This window comes from Anser brachyrhynchus (assembly GCF_964034855.1).
Source record: "Anser brachyrhynchus genome assembly, chromosome: 3".
Taxonomy (NCBI): Eukaryota; Metazoa; Chordata; class Aves; order Anseriformes; family Anatidae; genus Anser; species Anser brachyrhynchus.
The window spans coordinates 60,038,498-60,058,919 of record NC_137696.1 but is presented as its reverse complement, the minus strand read 5'-3'; the positions used below and the strand labels follow the sequence as shown (position 1 = coordinate 60,058,919).

Below are 20,422 nucleotides of genomic sequence, written 5' to 3'. Positions count from 1 at the left end.
GAAAAGACTGCTCTCTGCACATTCAGCCAGTGCTGATGAAATTAGTGGTGCGCTTGCATGACTGAAAATTCCAGGGCTGGGAACTCAGCAAAGCGGGAAGCATGCTGTTATAACCACATCTTAATGGTTGAACTCTAGCCTCCTTTTATCTTCTTGCCTACCGTACTAATGAACCTAAATGCCCTGCAACACTGTTGCTATCATCTTTCTGAATGCTGCAGAAATATACTGTGTATAACACAGTCGGAAATAGCTATAACTTACTTCTGGTGTGGTATTTAGTTTCTGGAGCAGGCATCAAGATCAGCAAAACACAGTTTCTGAAGATGCAGTCCCATACAGCTGAAGCAGAGTGGCTTGAACAATACTGAAATTTTTAGACTCTTTGCCTTGTTAGAGATCTGATTTTGCTGCCCTACTCAGACTAAAGTATCTTTAATTTTAAGCCCTTGTAGAAATTCCATTTGAAAAATTTCAGCTGACTCCATTTGGCAACTAGGTTTAGGGAAGAATTGTCTTTATCTCTCTCCAGTCTTCTGGGGCTACTGGTTGTTTGGTGGAGAGCATTTGAGCTAATGGAGCTCACTTGAATTCCGCTTAGGAATTAGATTCTTTCCCGAGTACGGGCTGCAGCATCAGTTATCAGCTGTTCTGCTGAATAAACTGAATACCCATGGAGCCTTTTAGATTTTCCTTTGTGAAACCCATGGCTTTTAGAAAGGTCTGCGATGGTGCCGGTGATTTTTATCGTGATAATAGTCCTAAATGTCCAGGCACAGATGAGAGTGATACATATCATACACACTACATGCTATCTGCAGAATTACTACAGCAGAAGTGTTGGGTCCATGCCTTGAGCACTTCACAATGCTGAGGTTTTCAAGATGAGTCTTTGCAGAGTTCTACTTGTTGGTTTCTATTTCTAAAATGATCTTTTTTCTAAATTTTAATTTTCATAGTAAAGCATCAGTTATAAATGTATATGCAATTATGGCATTCTACCATCTTTAGGAGGACTTCCCAGCACCTCCTCTGACAATTTTATTAAACAAAAGTATTTGTTTCATACTTTGGGAAGGGAGAAAGCTGTGCAGTTTGGTTCTAGCTACAGCAAACTTATGAAAAACCATAAAGAACTTAATGGAAAAATCCTATAGATTTAAAAGCAAAATACCATCTCTACCACCCAACTCTGTGGGATGATTCAAAGCCAAATGAGAAGAGACTAGAGTAATTTTACATCTCTGTATATTAGGAGCAATTTCGTAAAAGCGGAATATTGTTTTTACTGTGAAACTGACATCAGGGTTGAGTCAAAGAAACCCGTTATAGTATTTTTGGATTTAACTCTTCCTGGATCAATTGGAGGTTAAGAGTGATGGGAAGGTGGAAGCAAGTGGGAAACGTGTTGCAATGCTGTATTCCTCTGTTATATCGCACGCAAGAAGGATCATCTCGCAGAACACTTCCACTGTGGAGCGTGTGGCTCCTGAACTCTCTCCATCCTGCAGGTTAAGCGTAAGAACTGTCTTTCTAACGTTAAAGGAGGGCAGTGGACGTGGTGGATGCTCTGCCATTAGAAATGTTTAGGTCAAGAATTGCTCCATGCAAGCTACAACTAATTAAGCAGAAATAGATGCAGGCTGAAATCTGGCCTGTACTATATGGCAGGTGAGGTTGGATAAGATGGTTGCAGTGGTCCTTTTTGGTCCTAATGATTCAGAAAATCCTGCAAAGCGTTTGCATAGGGGACTGTCAGCATGCGTGCTTTCATTTCTTAGGGCACTGCATGAATTGTATAAAATCATAGGCTGACTTAAAAATGGTGAAAGTATTAGGCCCACATTCCACTGTTCTGATACAATGAAGGAATTAATTTTAAAAAATAATTCTGGCAAGTATTCTGGTAAGCTGAAAGGCGACTAGAAAGTGCCTGCTCTTTCAGACAGTGCAGGCAAGTCGCTAATTGCTCTAAACTAACTTCACTGAAGTGCAGAGCAAGAGAGCAGATAACACAAAAATGTATTAGTTGCCTTTGTTGCAATATAAAAGACTGTGGCGAGGGATTAGGTTTTTCTGTTCAGCAGAGGAATGGCCTTAGTTTCTCTCCCCCTCCACGTCTCCCTTTCTGCTGCAGTTCAAGAACCTCGAGACACACAAAACAATTTGGCAGCGTCAGCAGCACAGTTTGACAACACTCGGGGTGGCACAGCGCTGCCCCACGGAACAGCTTCCCGACGCCCTTTGAAGATCGCAGCTTACGAGCAGGCTGTACGCTGAGAACATTTTTATGGGAACGCGCAGGCAAACAAACACAGATGGCTGCACTTGCCCTCCCCCTCCCCTTCCCCGGTGGGTAATCGGCGCTTGTATTCACGCACGTAATTATTGGGGATAATGCCGTATTACCAGGTCGGGCAAGTTTTTGTCGGGAAGGTTCACCTGGTAAGCAGCACACGGTGATGGATGAGTTTTGTGTTACTTCACTTTGCTCGGGACCGGTGCCAATCGAATCACCGCCTGGCTGGGGTACCAGGTAATCAGGCACACCCAGCCTATCTCGAGCGGTGCTTGCCCGGGCCAGTCTTGTGTGAAAACAGCTGGGACGGGTGCCATACCGAATGCGTTCCCGTGAAATGGCTGGAAAAGTTCAGCTGCACTTTGAGGACGTGGTGCTACTTTTCTTGCGCTTACGGGAAAAAAAAAATAAATTAAAAAAAAATAAAAATTGAACGCCGTGAGGAAGCTTGGAGGCCGAAGTGGTGAGGATGAAAAGCAGCGGTCGCGGCGCAGCGGTTGGCTTTCAGCTGAGGCCGGGGAGGAATGTGGGACGGCTCCCACAACATCTCGCAGCCTTGGGAATCTCTTCCGTTCCAGCTCCGCGTGCTCCGCGCTGCCTGCGAGGGCACGGTCGGATGTTTGCTTGAGAAACAGCTGCGGTGGTTTAACAAGTTACTGCTTGATCAGCTATTTGTTACTGCTCCCCTCTGCCGGGGCGCAGTAACTGAATACGTGGGCTCTGCCCGGCTGTTGCAGCGCGGGGGAAAACAGGCTGGCTCCAACCCTTCGCAGGTAGGGAGGGTTGCCACATCTGAGCTGTGGGGGCAGTGGTAAATGGTTAAGGGGCAGCGACTGCTTAAGCAGAGGCAGCTGCCTCCGAAACGAACGTCTGACTGTGCCATAAAAGACACTCGACACCATTAAACATCGGGCTGTCAGCAATAATTACAGAACGTGTTCGCACTGTTTAAAAAAGCAAAAACTACAGAGGGGAAGAGAAGTGACATGAACACTCAAATGTGAAGAAACTAAATAACTACACTTGGAAAAGTAAAGTGTTGTTTATGCGACTAGAGAGTGCTGTTCCAAAAAAATGCAATTTAGGAGCAAGTTTTGCCAGGGAACCTTTCATGTAGGAAGTGGGAATGATGAAGAGAAAAACTGCCTGGCCCTTTTGCTGTTTGCCCCTTTCTTTCTCTTTCCATGTGTTGAAAGATAGGCAACCTACACGGCACTTTTGTAATTCTGATTGTTTAATGTAAACAAAGTGTTGTATCAGGCGTATATAAACTCACCTGTCTGCTTCAGTGTGCATGAGATATTGCAAGGCAGGTCTTCACCAAGGACACTAAACAATGAAGTCCTTCTTTGTGTCTTGTAGTCGATGAACGAACACCTTCAGCAGAAGAGTCACACTTTAGGCAATGTGTGGCTTTTTACCTACGGTCATCACAGATGTCTCCAAGGGCTCTCAGGCAAAATAATCATTGAAAAAGTGTGGGTTCTCAACTGGTTTATGCTAGGTGTTTGCTTTCATTGCAAAATCAGCTTCGAGTTTCTTCATCCTGGCCATTTTCCCCTGTCTGTGTGACTCTTTACATAGATGGGAAGGCGTGAATGTAAAACCATAGGCACTTGCAGTGGACACAGGAGGAGGTGTAGTGCTGCAAATGTATTCTTTTTAAGAGATTAGATTTAAAACTGCTTCTGGCTCTCCCAAGAGAGCTTCTTTTTTGATGCTCTACAGCATTACAGTTCAGATAATAGTAAAAAAAAATAATAATTCCAAAGATGTGTGTAAAATGTTATGGAAGGGCTATTCATATCCCTCAGTTTAGTGGCTTAAGTAGAAGCACTTTCTGAGGCTCGAATTCTCTCAGCCATGTGTGGAGCCATTTGGAGTCCTTACCCCACGTAGGACTGCCTGTGACCACGCTTCTTGCCCAGCACCCTGGTTTTGGTACTTCTGTCATGGGCTGACATGTTCCGTTCACATTGCCATAAGCTTCAAGCAGGCAACAGGTGCTCACTCTGGCCATGCTGTTCCAGAAACCCACTCTTTCCCTGTACCAGGCATACCTGGCACAGGGCACCCATCCAAGACCGACAGTGCAAGCTGTTACATATGCTTCTGCCATTAAGCCCTACGTGGGCACCCACCTATGCCTGCCAGTGCCCTGCAGCCTCCCATCACCTTTAGATTCTCACAGAAGGACCTTTGGCCTCCCCTGGGCACAGAAGCAGGGATTTGTTCCCAATTCCTTGATGGTGTTTGGAGCAGGGTGACTTGACTGGGAAAGTCAACCGGAGGCTTCATGCAAATTATCTAGAAAGTGGTAATTCAGTTCATTAACCCACTTATAAAATCAATATATCACGCAGGGAGCTGAACAAAACTTGGCAGCTGTGCCTATATCCCCTTTGCACCTGAGGGAAGCCTGACTGAAAGAATCAGAGCCTCTTCACTCTGCCTGTGGCAGCGTGCAGCAGCCACGGACCCTCACCAGGATCTGCAGAGCAAGCCTTGCCTCCTAAGTTAGCTCTTGGAAACTTTTGTGCATAGGATGTCCAGCTGCAGGAGGCTTTTTCTTTAGTGGAAGTGGAGGTTCGCATAGAAATAGGTTGATCTTCCTGAGTCCCCGGTGGCACAGGTCCCAGAGCCCTGGGTTACTTAGGGTCAGTCGTCCTGGTGGTTGCAGTCATGACGGAGTGGTAAATCCATTATTGATTCTCAGATATTTCATCTGCTTTCTTTTGTATTAGTAATAAGATTAAAAAAAATACATCGCAGGAGAACATGTGTTTCACAAATGCCGTCATTGTTTTCTGAAACAGAAAGGCTGGTCGAAAAGCGGAGCTGGAAAAGCACGACCCCCCATTTTGTGCGTGGTAGGCTCCTCTTGACATTATGCACTGACGTGAAAGGATATGGCTTTCCTGCTGACTTCAGCGAGAGGTAGGGCTGTTTAAACAGTTTTCCCTAGAGTTGCTTTAGCCATATGTGTTTCCACATGCAGTGGGGTTAAAAGACTTGGCGTCCTTCCTGATCCTGTGCTTCACCGCCGCGTTTGAAAGCAGTGGTGGTGGGCAGCGAGGGGAAAAGGAAGACATTAGTACACAACGAGAAGCTAAAACCTAAAGCCCAGCCCGTGCTGCGTGTTCCCACTTCTCGGCAACTGTGAGTCACACGCGTAAAACACATTTGCACTCCGGTTGTGCGACTCGTCCCTAGAACGCTTCAAACTTTTTATAGCTGCTCCCACTTGCTGCAGTGTCACCTGCTGGTGAGATCAAAGCACTCAATAGCATGCTCCCCCGCTCTAAGCTAAACAAAGTCACCGAAGCCCTTGAAAACTCCTACAGATGTTTCCTCTCTGAAGACAAAAGGATATTTTTCTCCCCTCCCTTCCTCCTTCACACCAAAGAACAAATCCTATGCCTCGCTGAGTTTGTACCACCTCAGATTAATTGGCACTAATGCAAATGTTCGTGGCTGTGTGGGGGATGTTGCTGAGAGCATAATGGTTGTCGTATTTGCTTGCATGTGGTTACTCCACTTCAGCTGTGTAATTCATTGCTTTATAAAGTGCTTTACAATGCACTACAGTACAGGAAGCTAATCATATGCTGTAGCAGACAATGCAGCAGAGATTCGGAGAGTTACTGCAGGTCTCCTAAGGCCCGTGCCCTGAAGTCCCCAGTCCTTTTCCATCAAAAATCCCCCTAGAGTGTCTATTTTGCCACCTGGAACAAACTGTTAGAACCGCCAGAACGTCTGGAGCTTTTCTGCCTGCTCTCTGTGGGATTCCCTTTCACTCCTTTTCGGTCTAATTCCTGTTCCCTTCACTCCCACCCTGGTTTTCTCTCCTTCTTTTTCGGCATCTTATTGGCGGAGTACACTAAGCGTAGCAGTATGAAGGATGTACAAGAGTTTCCATTCTAAGGGGGTTACTTTAAATTGCTTATGTTTCTGGCTGCAATTTTGAACATTCAATAACAAGCCCAGAAGCAATTTTTTAATTGGAAAGTGTAAGTTGAGATAGGTACATGAACAAAGATTTCTTAAAAAATGACACCTTTGCCTATGTAGTTTTAACAGTTCTCTTAGACAACTGGTGCATGAGGAGACAGGCTGGTGTTTTAGGTATCTCTTTGCTGTTCTGGTACAATTGATTGTTACTAGCTAGTGGTCACAAGGTGTTTTCTATATATGCAAACTCTGTTGTCTGTATACCAAATCATGCTAGTACTTTGCTCCCATTTGTAGCTCAGGAAATCTCTTTCTTTGACCAGTAAGATAATGGGGAAGAAAAGCGAGCACCTGCATTAGACAGTTGCATTAAAAAAGTCAGCATGAAAGGAAGCAGTGAACCTGCCCAACCGATTGCTCAAGTTTTTGTGTTGGTCCAGCGTGCTGGCCTAGCAGAAGCTAATCAGTGTAGAAGTTCATCGTTCAATTTACTTTCTAAAAATGCAAGAAATTCTATTAAAAACCCTGCATGACAAGACTATCAAATTGCAAATACTGAAAAGCTAAGGAAATAACAAATTTGAGCTTGCCTACCGAGCCTTAATTCTGTTTCCTGGCTTGTAGAGTTACAATAAAGTTTAATTAGGTTGTCGCATAATATTTTGGGGAGGTGTTGGAGCTGGGCTCCCGCCTCATTCATTTTGCATGCTAATGCAGCGCAAGGCAGTTTTTTATGAAACACTGTCTGAGGGCCGGAGTACCTCACTTACTGCAGGGGCTGTGTGCTGTGTCATAAATAAGATTGGTGTTCGCAGCAGGCGGGAGCTGTACGGCACACTGCGAATGTAGAATGATAATGAAGAGTTCAAATAGGGATGGGGTAACCCTCTATTCCTTCACCCTGCAAGCCACCAACTGCTATTCCAATCCTTCCAGTCCATCGCTGAGGAATACCAAGCTGATATTCCCATACTGGCTACCTCCCGAGCGCACATACATCCCCATGCTCTGATTGCCTGGGAACCCTTCAGCAGAAAATGTCAGGATGTTATGTGTCCCAAGTCAGAGACAAATCCTGAGGGACGCGCTGACCCTTTTAAGTGCCCTGTGGCAAATTACTGCTGTGGGAATGACAACTGCTCCACATCTCACTGAGTCCTTCACTTTAATAATTATAATCTTGCTGTGTGGTTCTTCATGGAGGAGTTTCTTCATAGATAAACATGTTAAGCACGCCATCTCTTTTCATTCTCAGGCAGTGGTAAACATGAAATTCAGTTTCATGCAATAGAATTAATTAGTATTCAGGCAGTTGTTACTGTTCCCAGTAGATGAAAGTTTGATGGCCATTTATCTGAGGGTTGACCTGTCAGTATTCCCCATTCACAATTAAGGTTGGCAATTGGTCCTCAGATAAAAATAATGTATTTCCCCCCAAAATATTTTTCTGTTTATTTCTGATTGGCTTTAAATGCTGGAGTGAGTTTTCCTTTTTGCTACAAATACTGCTCTTCAAAATTGGAGTAAATGACAGTGGAACTTAAGCATAATAACAGAAGGCATCTCTGCTCCTGTAATTTCACTTTCCTTCTTCCCATGTTTGCAACAGTGGCAAAATGCTGAATGGCTTCAGTATTTCATCTTCAGGAAGGTAGAAAATATAGCCAGGGACGATGAGCCACACTGTAATGAGAAAGGGCTCCCAGAGCACTGAGGAATGTTCCCATTCTTTTAGGTTCAGCCAGCCCTTTTCTGTTTGTTGCTTCAATTTATGTAAATTACTAGAGTTCAAGTAGACTTAATATTTATCATCAAAGACAGGAAGGGTCAGCCCTCCTTTCTTATACATTCCCTCTACTGGAAAAGTTTAGTTTCAGTAAAATGTCAGCATTTGTATTTAAATATATTTCAGCAAGAAGATTTGCAAATTATTATTTCTGCTGTCCCTCCCCCCAAATGCCTCTCAAATAGCAAGATCTAAGGCATACTGCAAGACAACTACTGTTGGCACATAACAAAGCTTAAAGTCTGTTTCCTTACTTAAAGCTCTTAAGATTAGTTGAGGGTCTTTGGATGAAACGCTGAATAAGCTACCTCATATTAATAATGGTTATCTGGGAATGTCCAGCAGGATCCTTCCACAGGTTTCCCGTTCTAAGACGAGCTCAATCGATGAAGTAGCACAACTATTCACTTGCTCATACGTAGTATTTGGAGACACCACAGTTTGCACTGAAAAATGTGCACACCCCTTTGTGTCACACACTGAGCACCGTGAAGTCCTATGATCTCTCCTTATTTCCACAATAAATGAGAACATTAAGTAACCTGTGAAGCTAGGCATGATGTCAATACAAGAGCCATTCTAAAACCATGTCCTTAGTTTGCTTCCTAAAGACCAAGTCTAGGACTGGTCTGGGACATTGTGGGTACCACCATTTTCTGTTAGCATCCCCAGTTCCTACAGATACAGGGTTTCATTGCAGAATTATGCCATCTGTTTACAGAGATTATGTTCTTTACAAAACAGGTTCGGCATCACTCCACAAGTCTAATCTGTGTTTTGAAAAGCAAGTCCTGTGGTATTACACTCACTTGTCTGACCTCCTCTCTTCAAGATCATCCTTCCACTTTACTTTCTTTTGCTCAGTGCATCAGGTTTTAGGATATGTGGGGTGTTCTGGACATCCATGCACCCATCCACAGTTTTTAATGGCATCCTTCAACCGCTCTTGCATAGTTTTGTTGTGCGGGCTTTGTTCTGCTGTTCATTCCCTCTAGTCCTGGCTTCACAGAGGACCTGAGCACCTTTCCTGGTTCTTGGTCTCTGCAGGTTAGTCCCTGACTGACAGGTCCTCAAGGGCTCTGCACTCAGACTCCCTCTGGGACAGAGCAGAAGTTCCGGAATACAGTTCTCACCCTGTATTAGTATCCATTTCCTTCTGTCATGGGAAATGCTCATGTAATCAAGACTTTTTTTTTTTTTTTTTTTTTAATTACAAAATGGCAGGTGTGCTTATACTAAGGCTTACTTTTTTTTCTGGCCTGGGTACAGTTTCACTGTTACTGAAAGCTAGCTAGGAGAAGACCTAACTGTTGTACTTTCAATGATAACTGAAATTTCATGTGCCAGGTATGACGCACACCACTGACTTTTGTGCTATGCCCCCTTTATCTCACTCTTTTCTGACATGGTGCTTAAGTTGTAGGCTGCCTCCTGGTGCTGGGCCTTGCAGGCAGCTGCCAGCGGATGAAGGGACCTCCAGGTCAGAAGACCTGGCATGGGGCTGGGGTCACAAAATGAGAGGCCCTGACAGTAAGCAGCGAGTGACTAGGGCTGGTCTGGCAGGCCACAGGCCTAGGTGTTATACCAGGTGTGGCCTAGCACTGCGGCCTTCTCACCCGTTAGGCAACTTGATGCACGAGAAGGCTTGGGGAGCCTTCTGCTTTGGCAGACAAGAAAGCTGTGGCCTTGCCCCAGCCAAATTCACTCTGTCTCATCATAACTGTTCTAGAAAGTTGGTGCTTGGAAGGAAAACTTCATATTTCTTCCTCCCACTCTGCTCCTTAAAACAACATCTTAGGGCCTTACAACAAAAACAGTATTCAGAAACCCATCGACTACCCATCTAACATTGCTTTTGTTTTCCTTATCATTCCGTAATTTCCTTTTGCTTGAACAATGAAGCTGCCCTCACCCGTTTCACTTTCAGTTTGCAGCCCGTCTGGCTCTCCCCAGTAGGCCAAATGCTGTGTTTGCATTTCAGACGCTGCAGAGGAAACTGATTACCTTGAAAAACAAACAAAGCAGATGTTTTCTTCTGATAGGCGTCATACTGTAAGAAAACTCCAGAGTGTGCAAAGAAATGAGTATGAATATACGTGTGCGTTTGTCCCTCCCCGATCAGTCACAGCTTGTTGAGGGAATGCTGTGCGTGAGCGAGAACGGATTTAGCGCAGTACCACAGCTGGGCTGGCAAACCAGTGCCTGCAGGGGCAGCATGAGGGAAAGAATTAAAATCAATTGCAGACAAAACCTTATACTTCCTTCTAACAGGCTGCAGCTGGGGAAGCCAGGGACGGGAGCCAGTAAGTGGAGTGAGGAGATTCACACAAGCAACTGCAGGGTGTAGGAGGGAACAGTGCCTGGGATGGGGAAATTTTAGAAATTAAGGGCTGAGGAAAACAGCGAAGGGTTGTGGGTTTATTCCTTTTTGGAGTCAGAGATCGAAGGCACTGCTCTCATGGTGAATGGAGAAATGCAAAGTCTTCTGTCTCTTCCTAAGAGCGATCTGGAGGCAATGGAGGACACGCAGAGGCAGAAGGTGATGGCTAACACGGGGAGGAGGCACTGGTGTAGGAGAGAGGCTGGGAGAGACATAACGCTTTGGGGTAGCCAAGGAAGGGGAATTTTTGTAAGCTGGCTGCTCTCATACGGTGAGACAGGAAAGGCTTGTCAACGATTGTGGTGCGTGGTTAGCTCAAGAGCTAGGATGTGCTCTCCTGTGTTACCACTATAAGTGGTCCAAAGTGCTACTTTCCTGAGGTTGCACTATTCTGAGCTGTAAGAAGAGGAAAAATAAAAGGAGTGATCTGATGGCTTTGAATAGCAATAGATCCATCCAATGGCTAAAAATGTACTGCCAATAAAAGCAACTAATTCGTGAAGAGTGTACAGTGTATGCTCATGGAATGACTGCCCCCCCTTTCTACTCTCTCCTCCACTTTTTCTCTTTAAAAACTTGTACATGACCGTTATGAATGTCTGTTAAATAAATGCTAGTCCTTTGATTATTACTGACTAGAGAATACAGTCATGACACCTGAGCAGTCTTTAGGTGCATATTGCTTTTGTGGAAGGAAATGAAAAAAATTTACTGTGATTGCAAATTAACTGGGATCAACAAACGCTTAACAAATTTCCATTTTGGACTTCAGTGTCCTCCAGGGCTGGGTGGTTTTTTTCTGAACTGTGTGTAGTGCAGGAGAGACAGTGGAAATTTGCACTGCAAATGTGTAGTGGTTAAAAAAACTCCAAACGCCCAAAATACCTCTACTCATGATCTGAGTTTAATTCACTCATTGGATGGCATGTATGAGCACAGATAATAAAGTGCTTTAGGTTGGATCATTATGCATATCTGACCTGAGAAGTTAGCCAAAGTTCAGGATATTGCTGCTCTTTGTGTTAGGAGAAGAGATCGATGAGACAATCAGGCGATCTTGATGAAATCTTGTATTATGACAAAGAATGCATGAGGAACTGCTCCCTTGAACCTGCGGGGAATCAGGCAGGAAATAATCTCTTTACACACAGGGTCAGGTCTCTCTGCCCCAGCCAGCGCTCATCCAGATGCTTGTTCTTTCCCGTTTTGTCAGAATTGCTATGTGGTCTTTTTTTGTCTTCCTCTTCAGCTTTTCTGGTCTTGCTGTTTCTGTCACGCACAATCCCTCACAGCATAATTGCCTGTGAAACCTCTCTGTCCACATGTGTCTTTGTTTTGGGAGATGGCATGTAGTTATGTTTGGGGTGGAGATCATTATTGTTTCAAACATCTGGCTTCATAAAGAACCTTAATGTCTTCTCTGAATTTATTCTGAATGAAAGGATGAAGTGTTACACCCACCATCTTCCACTAGCTTTTACCCAGCTCATAGCAATAAAACGACTGGAAGCTGCATAACCTGTCAGGCTGCTTATTAAAGAAGATGTCAGGAGAGGACTATTAAACCTCGCTGCTCAGAGAGGGACATGTGATGACTGACCTACACAGCACTTATGTTGCTGTGTTGGAGGAGCGAAGTCCCGGAAACTCCTTGTCTTACAGAAAGGGGTAGGCTCTCTAGTCAGTGGAGCAGAGAGATGTTTCCCTTAAGGCAATGACAAGGATGCGTGTTGCCCTGAAAGTGTTGCTATGACCTTGACTGCACTTCTCCCTTGCAGCAGACCATGGGCACGGAGCTCAGAGTAAGCGGCCAGCACCATTCCTACAGATCCAGGGAGATTTCAGGCAGGATTATAGCTCATGGCAGCTTGACCTCTCCTTGTGTACTGAGGGGTAATGTGTAAATCAAATCCTCTTGCCCTGAGAAGAGATGACTTTGTGTGGTGTGAATCAATATATGTCCTGGAAGAGTTGCTTTGAAATACGTGTCTCTTTAATGTGTGTGCAGATGGGGAATTATATCATGTAAATGCTAATTTACACACATTGGAGACACAAGTGAGTAGTTAGTTCATCCCCCTGACACCAGAGGAGAGTCCTGAATAGAAACTACATGAGATATTAAATAGATATGACACTTAACCTCAGCTGATGATGCATTTGAGGGAGACACCGTTACTGCTTTGTTGGTGGTGGTGAAACAAGACATTCAGTGGTGCTCCTGAAGGTTTGTGATACAATGCTGACGCGACATGAGTGTCAAGGACCTTCTACCTCAGCCATGGGAGCCCATTTACTGGATGGAAATGAAAGAATAGGAAATGCAGAAAAGCTGCTGTGAGGATGGCTGACTAAACTGAGATAAAAGACGATAGGTTCATGGGCAGCCGTAGCCCTCCTTATTTCCTTGCTGTACAGAAGCTATGTGCTCCCCCGTGGAGCCTTAATTTCTGGTTGTTTGTATGAAGGGTCTTAACGTTTTCTGGCAAGTTGTTCCTTCCAAAGCAAGACTGAGCCGGTGGAAGAGAGCTGCTCAGCAGCATGCTATAGAAATGCATTATACATGACATTGTACAGCAGGGTGCCTGACGGGAAACAAACAGAAGAAGTGGTGCTCCATTAATAGGAAAAATGGGTAACAATACAGTTTTATAGGCTCTGTCATCCCTGGGTCTTGCAGGATATTGTACATAGAGGCATTAGGTAACATTAGATAATATGATGTAAGGATTATAGCCATTTTACTAACAAAAGGTGCACTGAAGAGTTAAGGCAGTGTTTTCAAAAGCCTTTCTCTGTGCTCAGTTTAGTGCATTCTTTAATCTTAATGTTTTGGTATTTGGAGAGGACTGGAAAATCAGTGTGTGTGTGTGTGTGTGTGTATGTGAAAGAAGAATATTGTCCAGACTAACTACCAAACACATTGACAACATAGGGTAATATGGGATTTGGGGCACTGTATGCCCAACCCTTTTGTCCTGTAAAAGTCAAACTTTGCTCCTGTACAGCTACTGTTGAAGACATGGGAGACTTGACATGGGAGACTTGAATGTACCAAAGCTGAAAAAATCAGTCTGAAGTCACAGTAAATGTAGTCCTCCAACGTGGCAACTGCATTAAAAAAAAAAAAAAAAAAAAAGACATGAATGATGACATTTTCACTTCAAGGTGAAAAATGAATACACTGCAATCAAAGTGAATCCAGTTTTAGCCTCTCCACAATGCTACCCTAAATGTAAATTGTACCACCTCCCAGACAGATGCCACTTTACTACTTTTGATTTTGTTAAATCACTTGATATAAACATTGATCTGTCCAAGGCTGAACATCAAATACTCTCCCTAGAACATTTCCCTGTAATGTGGAGATACTTGCTGTATTGCAGTTCTGATGTGTGCTGTTCTTTTACAAATGCACAAGCTCATGTTTGTTCGTGTGTCAAACCCTCTGTACACCGGGTTTATGAGCCTAATCATCTTCTCAGAAGAATCACTTCATCAAATGGAGCAAACTGAAAAAGGACCCTGAGTTTTGGAATATTTCTTATTTCTGTGGACATTGTTTTTTCTTTTTAAATTAATGTTCTATTGTGTTTTATTTTGTCCTTAGTGCAACAAATACAAATTCTGCAATTTAACTGGCATAGTTCATTACAAATGACACTAATAATTGAATGGAGACATTGGAAAATATCTCCCCTCCTATACAGCAGCTGTGCACAATTGTCAGAAGGTTATACTAGATATAAAAAGTCACATTACTGTAAAGGAAGTGCATGAATCCTTAATCTGGATGAAGGGAGAATGTTGCTGGCAGGAACAAAGGCCATTTTAGAGTCCCAAAGTCTAATGAGTGGTGAAAAAGAATAGAAACTAAAAAAGAGGCCTGCTTTTGCTATAAAGGTACAACAGTGCTGTAGGTTTGGCTGAGGTATTAGGCCAAGAGTTATAGGGACATTTAATCTTATGACTGAGGTCAAAAGAGTTGAGGAATATTTATTGTTAACACCATTATATCTAGGTTTCACCTCAGTATTTCTTCTGATCCCATTCCTGGCAATTAATATGTAAGAGAAGGACCACATTAATTTTCAATCCAGAAGTAAGTGGTACCTTTGTTCTAATATGCATAACTTCAGTGCAGCTGGAAAGATATGAGGGAGAAGGAGACTGCCATAGGGAAGGGGGACAAAGTATTTTTGTAGGCAGGCTTTAAAATACCTTTCCACTATAGACTCACCAGTTTGGCCATATTCACATTAAAAAGTAAGGCACATTTTTCTTATGCAATTTAAAGTTATTATTTTTCTCTCTCACCTGCTATAAACTTGCAGAAATTACCCACTGGTAGGTCCCAGTAAGAGGAACAGAAAAGGAAGGAAAATTAACTTGTACATTTTAAGTGAAGTTTGAAGTGCCCACTTAAAAAAAAAAAAAAAAAAAAAAAGAGCCACATAGAGATTACATCAGCACACATATGGTTATGGGTAGCATTTTCAGGAGTGCCCAGCTGGAATACCAGAATCCCAATAACAGCTCCTCTGCTTTTGAAGGTGCAATGTTTTGCATCAGTCTGTCCTCAAGGTATGCGGATGGCTTCCACTGACATGAACTGCAGCAGCTGCACAGTGCAAATGAAGGCCTACATAATTTATTTCTTATCTACTATTAACAGCTGCAGCCCCAAATTTACCAACGACTTTATTTTTTTGTTGTTTTAAACACAGAGCTTTTTCGTGTAGCAGTGCACAAATATTTCCTTGGAAATTTCAGGGATTTGGAAGCCATTTCTGCCCTGGCCACTGTTTTGGGAGATATAGGCAAGCTACTTCTCTTTACTTCGTGCATTCCCCTTTCATGGTTGTTGTAGTTATTTACCTCCCAAAGATGTAATGAAGTGTAAGCTGTGAATACCTGAGAAAGTATCTTGAGAGAAAAAAGCTTCATATAAATGCCATTTAAAAATATTATTATATTGACCTTGAGAACAACTGAAATACGGGGATTTTAATATACACAGGAAAAAATTGGAAGCAATAATTCAACTTTAGGGCTTCCTGCTGGTTCCAGGCTGTAATGGGGACAAGGCTCAGGCATCTTACTATTGCACACTTAAATTTTAAACAGATTTCAAAAGAAAATCTGGTGGTAAAAATGTCTGCTCCTGCTTTATGCTATACCCGTGTGTGTAACTAATTACAGATTTTGGAATTCCTTTTCCTCACGCAGAATTTTGCAATGGCAAATCTCCACATGCTCCTTCCACAAAGTTTGTGCTTCTTGTTCTACAAATAAGGGAATGCCTCGGCTATGAACGCGAAGGGTCACCGGTGATTCAGGGTGACGGCTCGCGAATCCCAGGGGAGCTCTACCCGGGAGACTGTTCTGTGTCTCTGAACAGGAATTTGAAAAACTCACCAATTAGCATTTGCCTGAGCCCCGCTTCTCTCTCTTTTTCTGCTTTCTTACAAGTGTTAATTTTGCTAACATTGTTCAGTGATATCTTAAAAATATCTTTGGCACTGGAGGCATTTTTCACTTCACTGTTTTATTGTCTTTCTCAAGTACTTGCATTCAGTCTTTCTTTTCCTGAGATAACAGCCTTGCAGAGGTCTGATAGTTCAATTCCTAAATATTGTGTCCCTTTTAAAAGACACACCAAAAAGAATACAAAATGCCATGTACAAAACAATATTTTAGAATATAGAGAAGCTTACTTGGATTAGTATTCCATAATAACATGATTATTTCTTTCAAAAATCAGTGCTGCTTATGTTTTTTTCCTGTTTGAAATATTCTGCTTTACACTTTTTTAAAATTTATGAAATAATTGGTTTTCCACAACAATCTCTAGCAAAAATATTCAGAGACCCCTGTGCATTTCTACCTGATCTACTACATTTCCTCTCTCCAAAAGAAAAAGACCTTGGATATTTTAGATACAGCAGTCAGCATCCTTCAAAAGACAAACTTAAGAATTAGCTCTAATGTAATATAACTAAAATGCTGATGGCTCAGTTTTTAGCTAGTAAGGATTGATGATAGAGGAATACACTGGTTAAGCAACTAGAGCTTTTTTTCAGGAAGACATTTAAGCACATGCTTATGTTTGAGCATGTACATAATATTTTCCTAAATTAGAGCTTTAGTTTCCTGGGGATGTATACGCAAGAGTTTTCCCTCAGCAATATGGGTGCTTCTCTGAGCACTGCCAGGGCAAAGGGGACACGAGGCTAAAGTTTATGGGGGGTGCCTTTCTCTTCCAATTTCTTGAGGTTTGCCCTAAGCATAACTTTGCTTCAGAAGGTTGCATGTTCTTGACTGGCTTTCTCTTGTTTGGTTTGGAAGATGTAGCTATGTATTTCCTTAAGTCTTTATTAATGTGGAGAAACATTCTTTTCATGCTCGTAAAAAACAGACGCATCCTAGCCAGGCCCAGAACATATGTGACTGGTTCCATCCTCTGTACAACATATTGCTGTGTGAAACAGGGAACATGAGACAATCATCACTTCCCAGTCTCTCTGGACTGCGATGCCAGATAGAAGGCATCCATCCATTTTTTCCTCATCCTTTTTTTAGTACTTATTCTCCCATACTGATTAAATTTGAATAGCCATTTTATTGCCAGTTCTGCTAGCTGTGATCATGCCTATTTATGCTGTTAAATTAAGTTAAATGAAAGCAACGGAATCAGGCCCTTTACTTTCCTATTGCTGGCCTAGGGTTTGAAATGCTCATCCATTCCTTTTCTTCTCTTGTTGTTAATAAATAAGACATGTAATTCTTTCATTTGGTAGTTTTGATGATGAGGTTTGATGGTGACGACATTCTAAGAATCCAGAAAGAATTAGTCCTTTTGCAGTGCCAAAGCTCATTGTGTGTAGGAGGGTGCTACTAGTGATGTGAAAAAAAAAACACCCAGGCAGCAAAATTTTTAGGGATTTTGTCTTCATTTAATATACAGTGGTATACTGACTGTAAGTGGTCATATCTCTGGCTGCATGGGAGAATGGAGTCAGGTCTTCTCACATGAAAAACCACGTGAAAGATTCACAATTTTGCTGTTTTGTATCACATTTTTTGTTTCTCTTTCTTCAAACAGAACCACACATTCAAGCTTTGGATGTAAGCTGGACATACCTAAAACCCACACCTCACTTGCATCCATAATTTGTCTTTGTAAATTAGGCTGTTATTTGCACATGCAGTTTTCCAATTTGCATATGTACATATACAGCTCCGGTTCTGCACCTTTAAAATAAATAGGACTTTTACCATTGAGTTTGGTGCGCACCAGATAAAATCATATATATACATATTAGACATCCAGTTTCTTATGCCTTTCACGTTTTATGACCTTGAAAATATAAGCTCAATTTGGACACACAGGGCAGCTGGATGCATAATCCAGCATTGGTTCCTGAGTGAACAGTCATTATCTTGCACCGGTAGGAGATCTCTAGATCTGGCTCAGGGATGGTAAAGAAAGAAAGAAATTTCTACCTCCTGTCCATTGGTTCAAATCAGGAGCAAGTGAATAAATTCAGTGAGGAATGTAAAATACACCGATAGTTGAGAGGAATTAGGTTTGCATTATTGGAATAGGATACAACTTTGAAGAGTCTGTTCTTAATTTCCCTCCCTTTCTTCCTGATTTATTTACTGACTTCTGGGCAAACTTGTTTGCCATGTGGTGCAAATTGAAATGAAACCACTGAATTTCCGTGACTGCTCAGGGTACCTACTGTCATAAAATCTGCAGAACTTTTAGAATTAGCAAAGACTCAAAATGTTTATCTCACTTGTTAGCTTGGTAAAAGCCCACTGACTTTCTGAAATCACAGCAGCAAGCTGTAAATGATGTGTGAAATGAAAAGGCTTTGCTCACCCAGCAAACACCGAGAAAACATTGAGGAAGCTGTGCCATTCGGACTAGGCTTGGTGGAAAGGAGGAAAACAGCTGTGATACAAGAAGAATTAAGCCCAGAATATACTGGCAAATGCAGAAAACAAGTCAAGTTTTATGCCATTTTGTATTTTCCTGTGCCTTTTTTTTCTTGTCGTGCTCTGCTTCTTTTTCTGCTGAGAGCTGCGTCTAGGATTGTGCAAGGCTGAACGGTTCTTGTTTGTGTGACTTGCATGAAGTGTTAAATTTAAAATTTAAATTTTAATTCCAGTATGTTATATGGCATCAGGTGTTTTGTTTTATTTGTATACACATCTATGTATTTTAGTAGGAAACAGCTTTAGCATGGAGCCCACGGTTAGAAAGCTGACTTGAACAGTGAGTGCTGGTTCTAGGGTAGGATCTTTCCAGGCTTGAACCTTCTGAGGTTCTGGAAGAGAAAAGGATGCACATGTGGGTTAGAAGTTTATGAGACTGAAATTAAAGGATGAACCATGTTTTAAGGTTAGAAAGAGGCATTCATTTTAAAGGGTGTACCCCTGGGGAGGAACAAGATGCTGAACCCATCATGGCTAATGCTACCCTAATGGGGCAAGGAGGAGAAAGGAATACGGTCAGAAATGAATGCTCTCCTCACTAGCATGTTCCAGCGGGATTGTACATCTCTGGCCTTCCCACAGTTTAGTCTGCTTCCTTACCATCTGCCATCCCTACCCCCCTTACTTGTTGGCTAATCCCCATTGAACACGTGGCCCTACGCATGCTGAATATGTAGACAAAGACCATTACATGACTACTCCACTTATGTGCCAATCCAGAAGAATAGGAATACACACCTAGAGTGTTAGCTGGGGCTTGGCATCATGTGAGCATGGTAGCATGGCTTCTGGATAGGGTCTAGCTTACACTGCCCGATTCCAAGTGTGAAGAGAGCAGGCGTGTTGCTGTCTGTACCTGTCCATGGAAATCTACTATAAATAGACTTCAAACCCTTTGGGAAAGATACTGAATAGCTATACCTGTCCCAAGATCTGAGCTTTAAATTGGGGCCTTTTCATTTTAATAAATTTTATTTACCAAAAAAAGCAAAATGCTCTGTTGAGATGGTTCCTAACAGTACAGTTTACAATAATTTTTTTGCTGTGTTTTGGCTTGTTACTGTAAAATACTGTGACAGATGGAGCATCATCTGTCAACAATTCCTATCTGACACAGAGTAGAAATTATTGCTATGATGAAATTATTGATCCTGTATCTTTACATTCAGGAGCAAGGAGGATCTTCTACTAGACGGAATAAAATCAAAGGCAGTCTAATTTAGGATCCAAAAAGGATTTTACTCTAGGAAGAACCTTAGTGACTGGAGGTGGAAAAGATTTTAGTCTTGGCAGACACAACTACATAAAACCTAATTTCTCTTAGCTGTCTTATTGCTTTCTATGATATGTCAACACTAGTATGGATGTATCCATGAATCTTTCGTGTATGTTTTTCAGCAGATAAGAACTAGGGAAGATTTAGGATTTTTTTTATGTTCAGTTATTTCACCTTGCTGGGAGCCAACACGCTTCTCTATGTAAGATCTCTGAGCAAAGGGAGAGCCTGACTAGCCAGTCAGGGAAATCATAAGAGACAAAAGCATAATGAAAAATAATTTTGAAAAAAGATTTCCAAGAGTTGGCTAGTAAAGGTATGGATGTGGCATTAATGTTGTCTAATGTGACAGTAATTACATTGCTAATGCCCTCTTATTCATGCTCAAACCCAGGATGCCTTCTTTTTTTAATGACCAGTGTCTTTTATCAATGATTTGCTACATCATTTGCTAATACTCTTGCTATAAGTAGTTATTGCTGCAGAAACAAGTAAAGGCTAAGTCAAAGTGATAAGAAAGACGGAAATGTGAGGATGTGGCTCTTACCATCCTTTGGCCTAAATATACCTCCTTAGATTGACCCTAGTACTAGAGATGACCGCTTGCCTGAGCACAGGCAAATGAAAACAACATCAGGCAGTAGATAAAGCCTGTTGTTGGTTGTATAGTGAAAGAATTAGAAAGGTGAGTGGGAAGAATCAGGCTGTTGTCCATGATTTTTT

General features: G+C 42.3%; 1 protein-coding gene across 8 annotated transcripts in view; it reads left to right on the top strand.

Annotated features, from left to right (window-relative positions):
• LOC308191905 (uncharacterized protein) overlaps nt 1-20,422 on the top strand; it is a 176,367-nt gene that overhangs the window by 20,294 nt on the left and 135,651 nt on the right. For 3 of the 8 annotated variants that reach the window (XR_013948379.1, XM_080584816.1, XM_080584815.1), the window contains exon 1: nt 5,247-10,575. The exons of 2 other annotated variants lie outside the window; for them this stretch is intronic. Coding sequence is in view for 3 of the 6 variants with exons in the window: in XM_080584815.1 (XP_080440941.1) it covers nt 10,502-10,575 (74 nt within the window). In the remaining 3 variants the exon portion in view is untranslated. 3 more of the 8 variants (XM_080584814.1, XM_080584813.1, XR_013948378.1) reach the window with 2 other exon arrangements.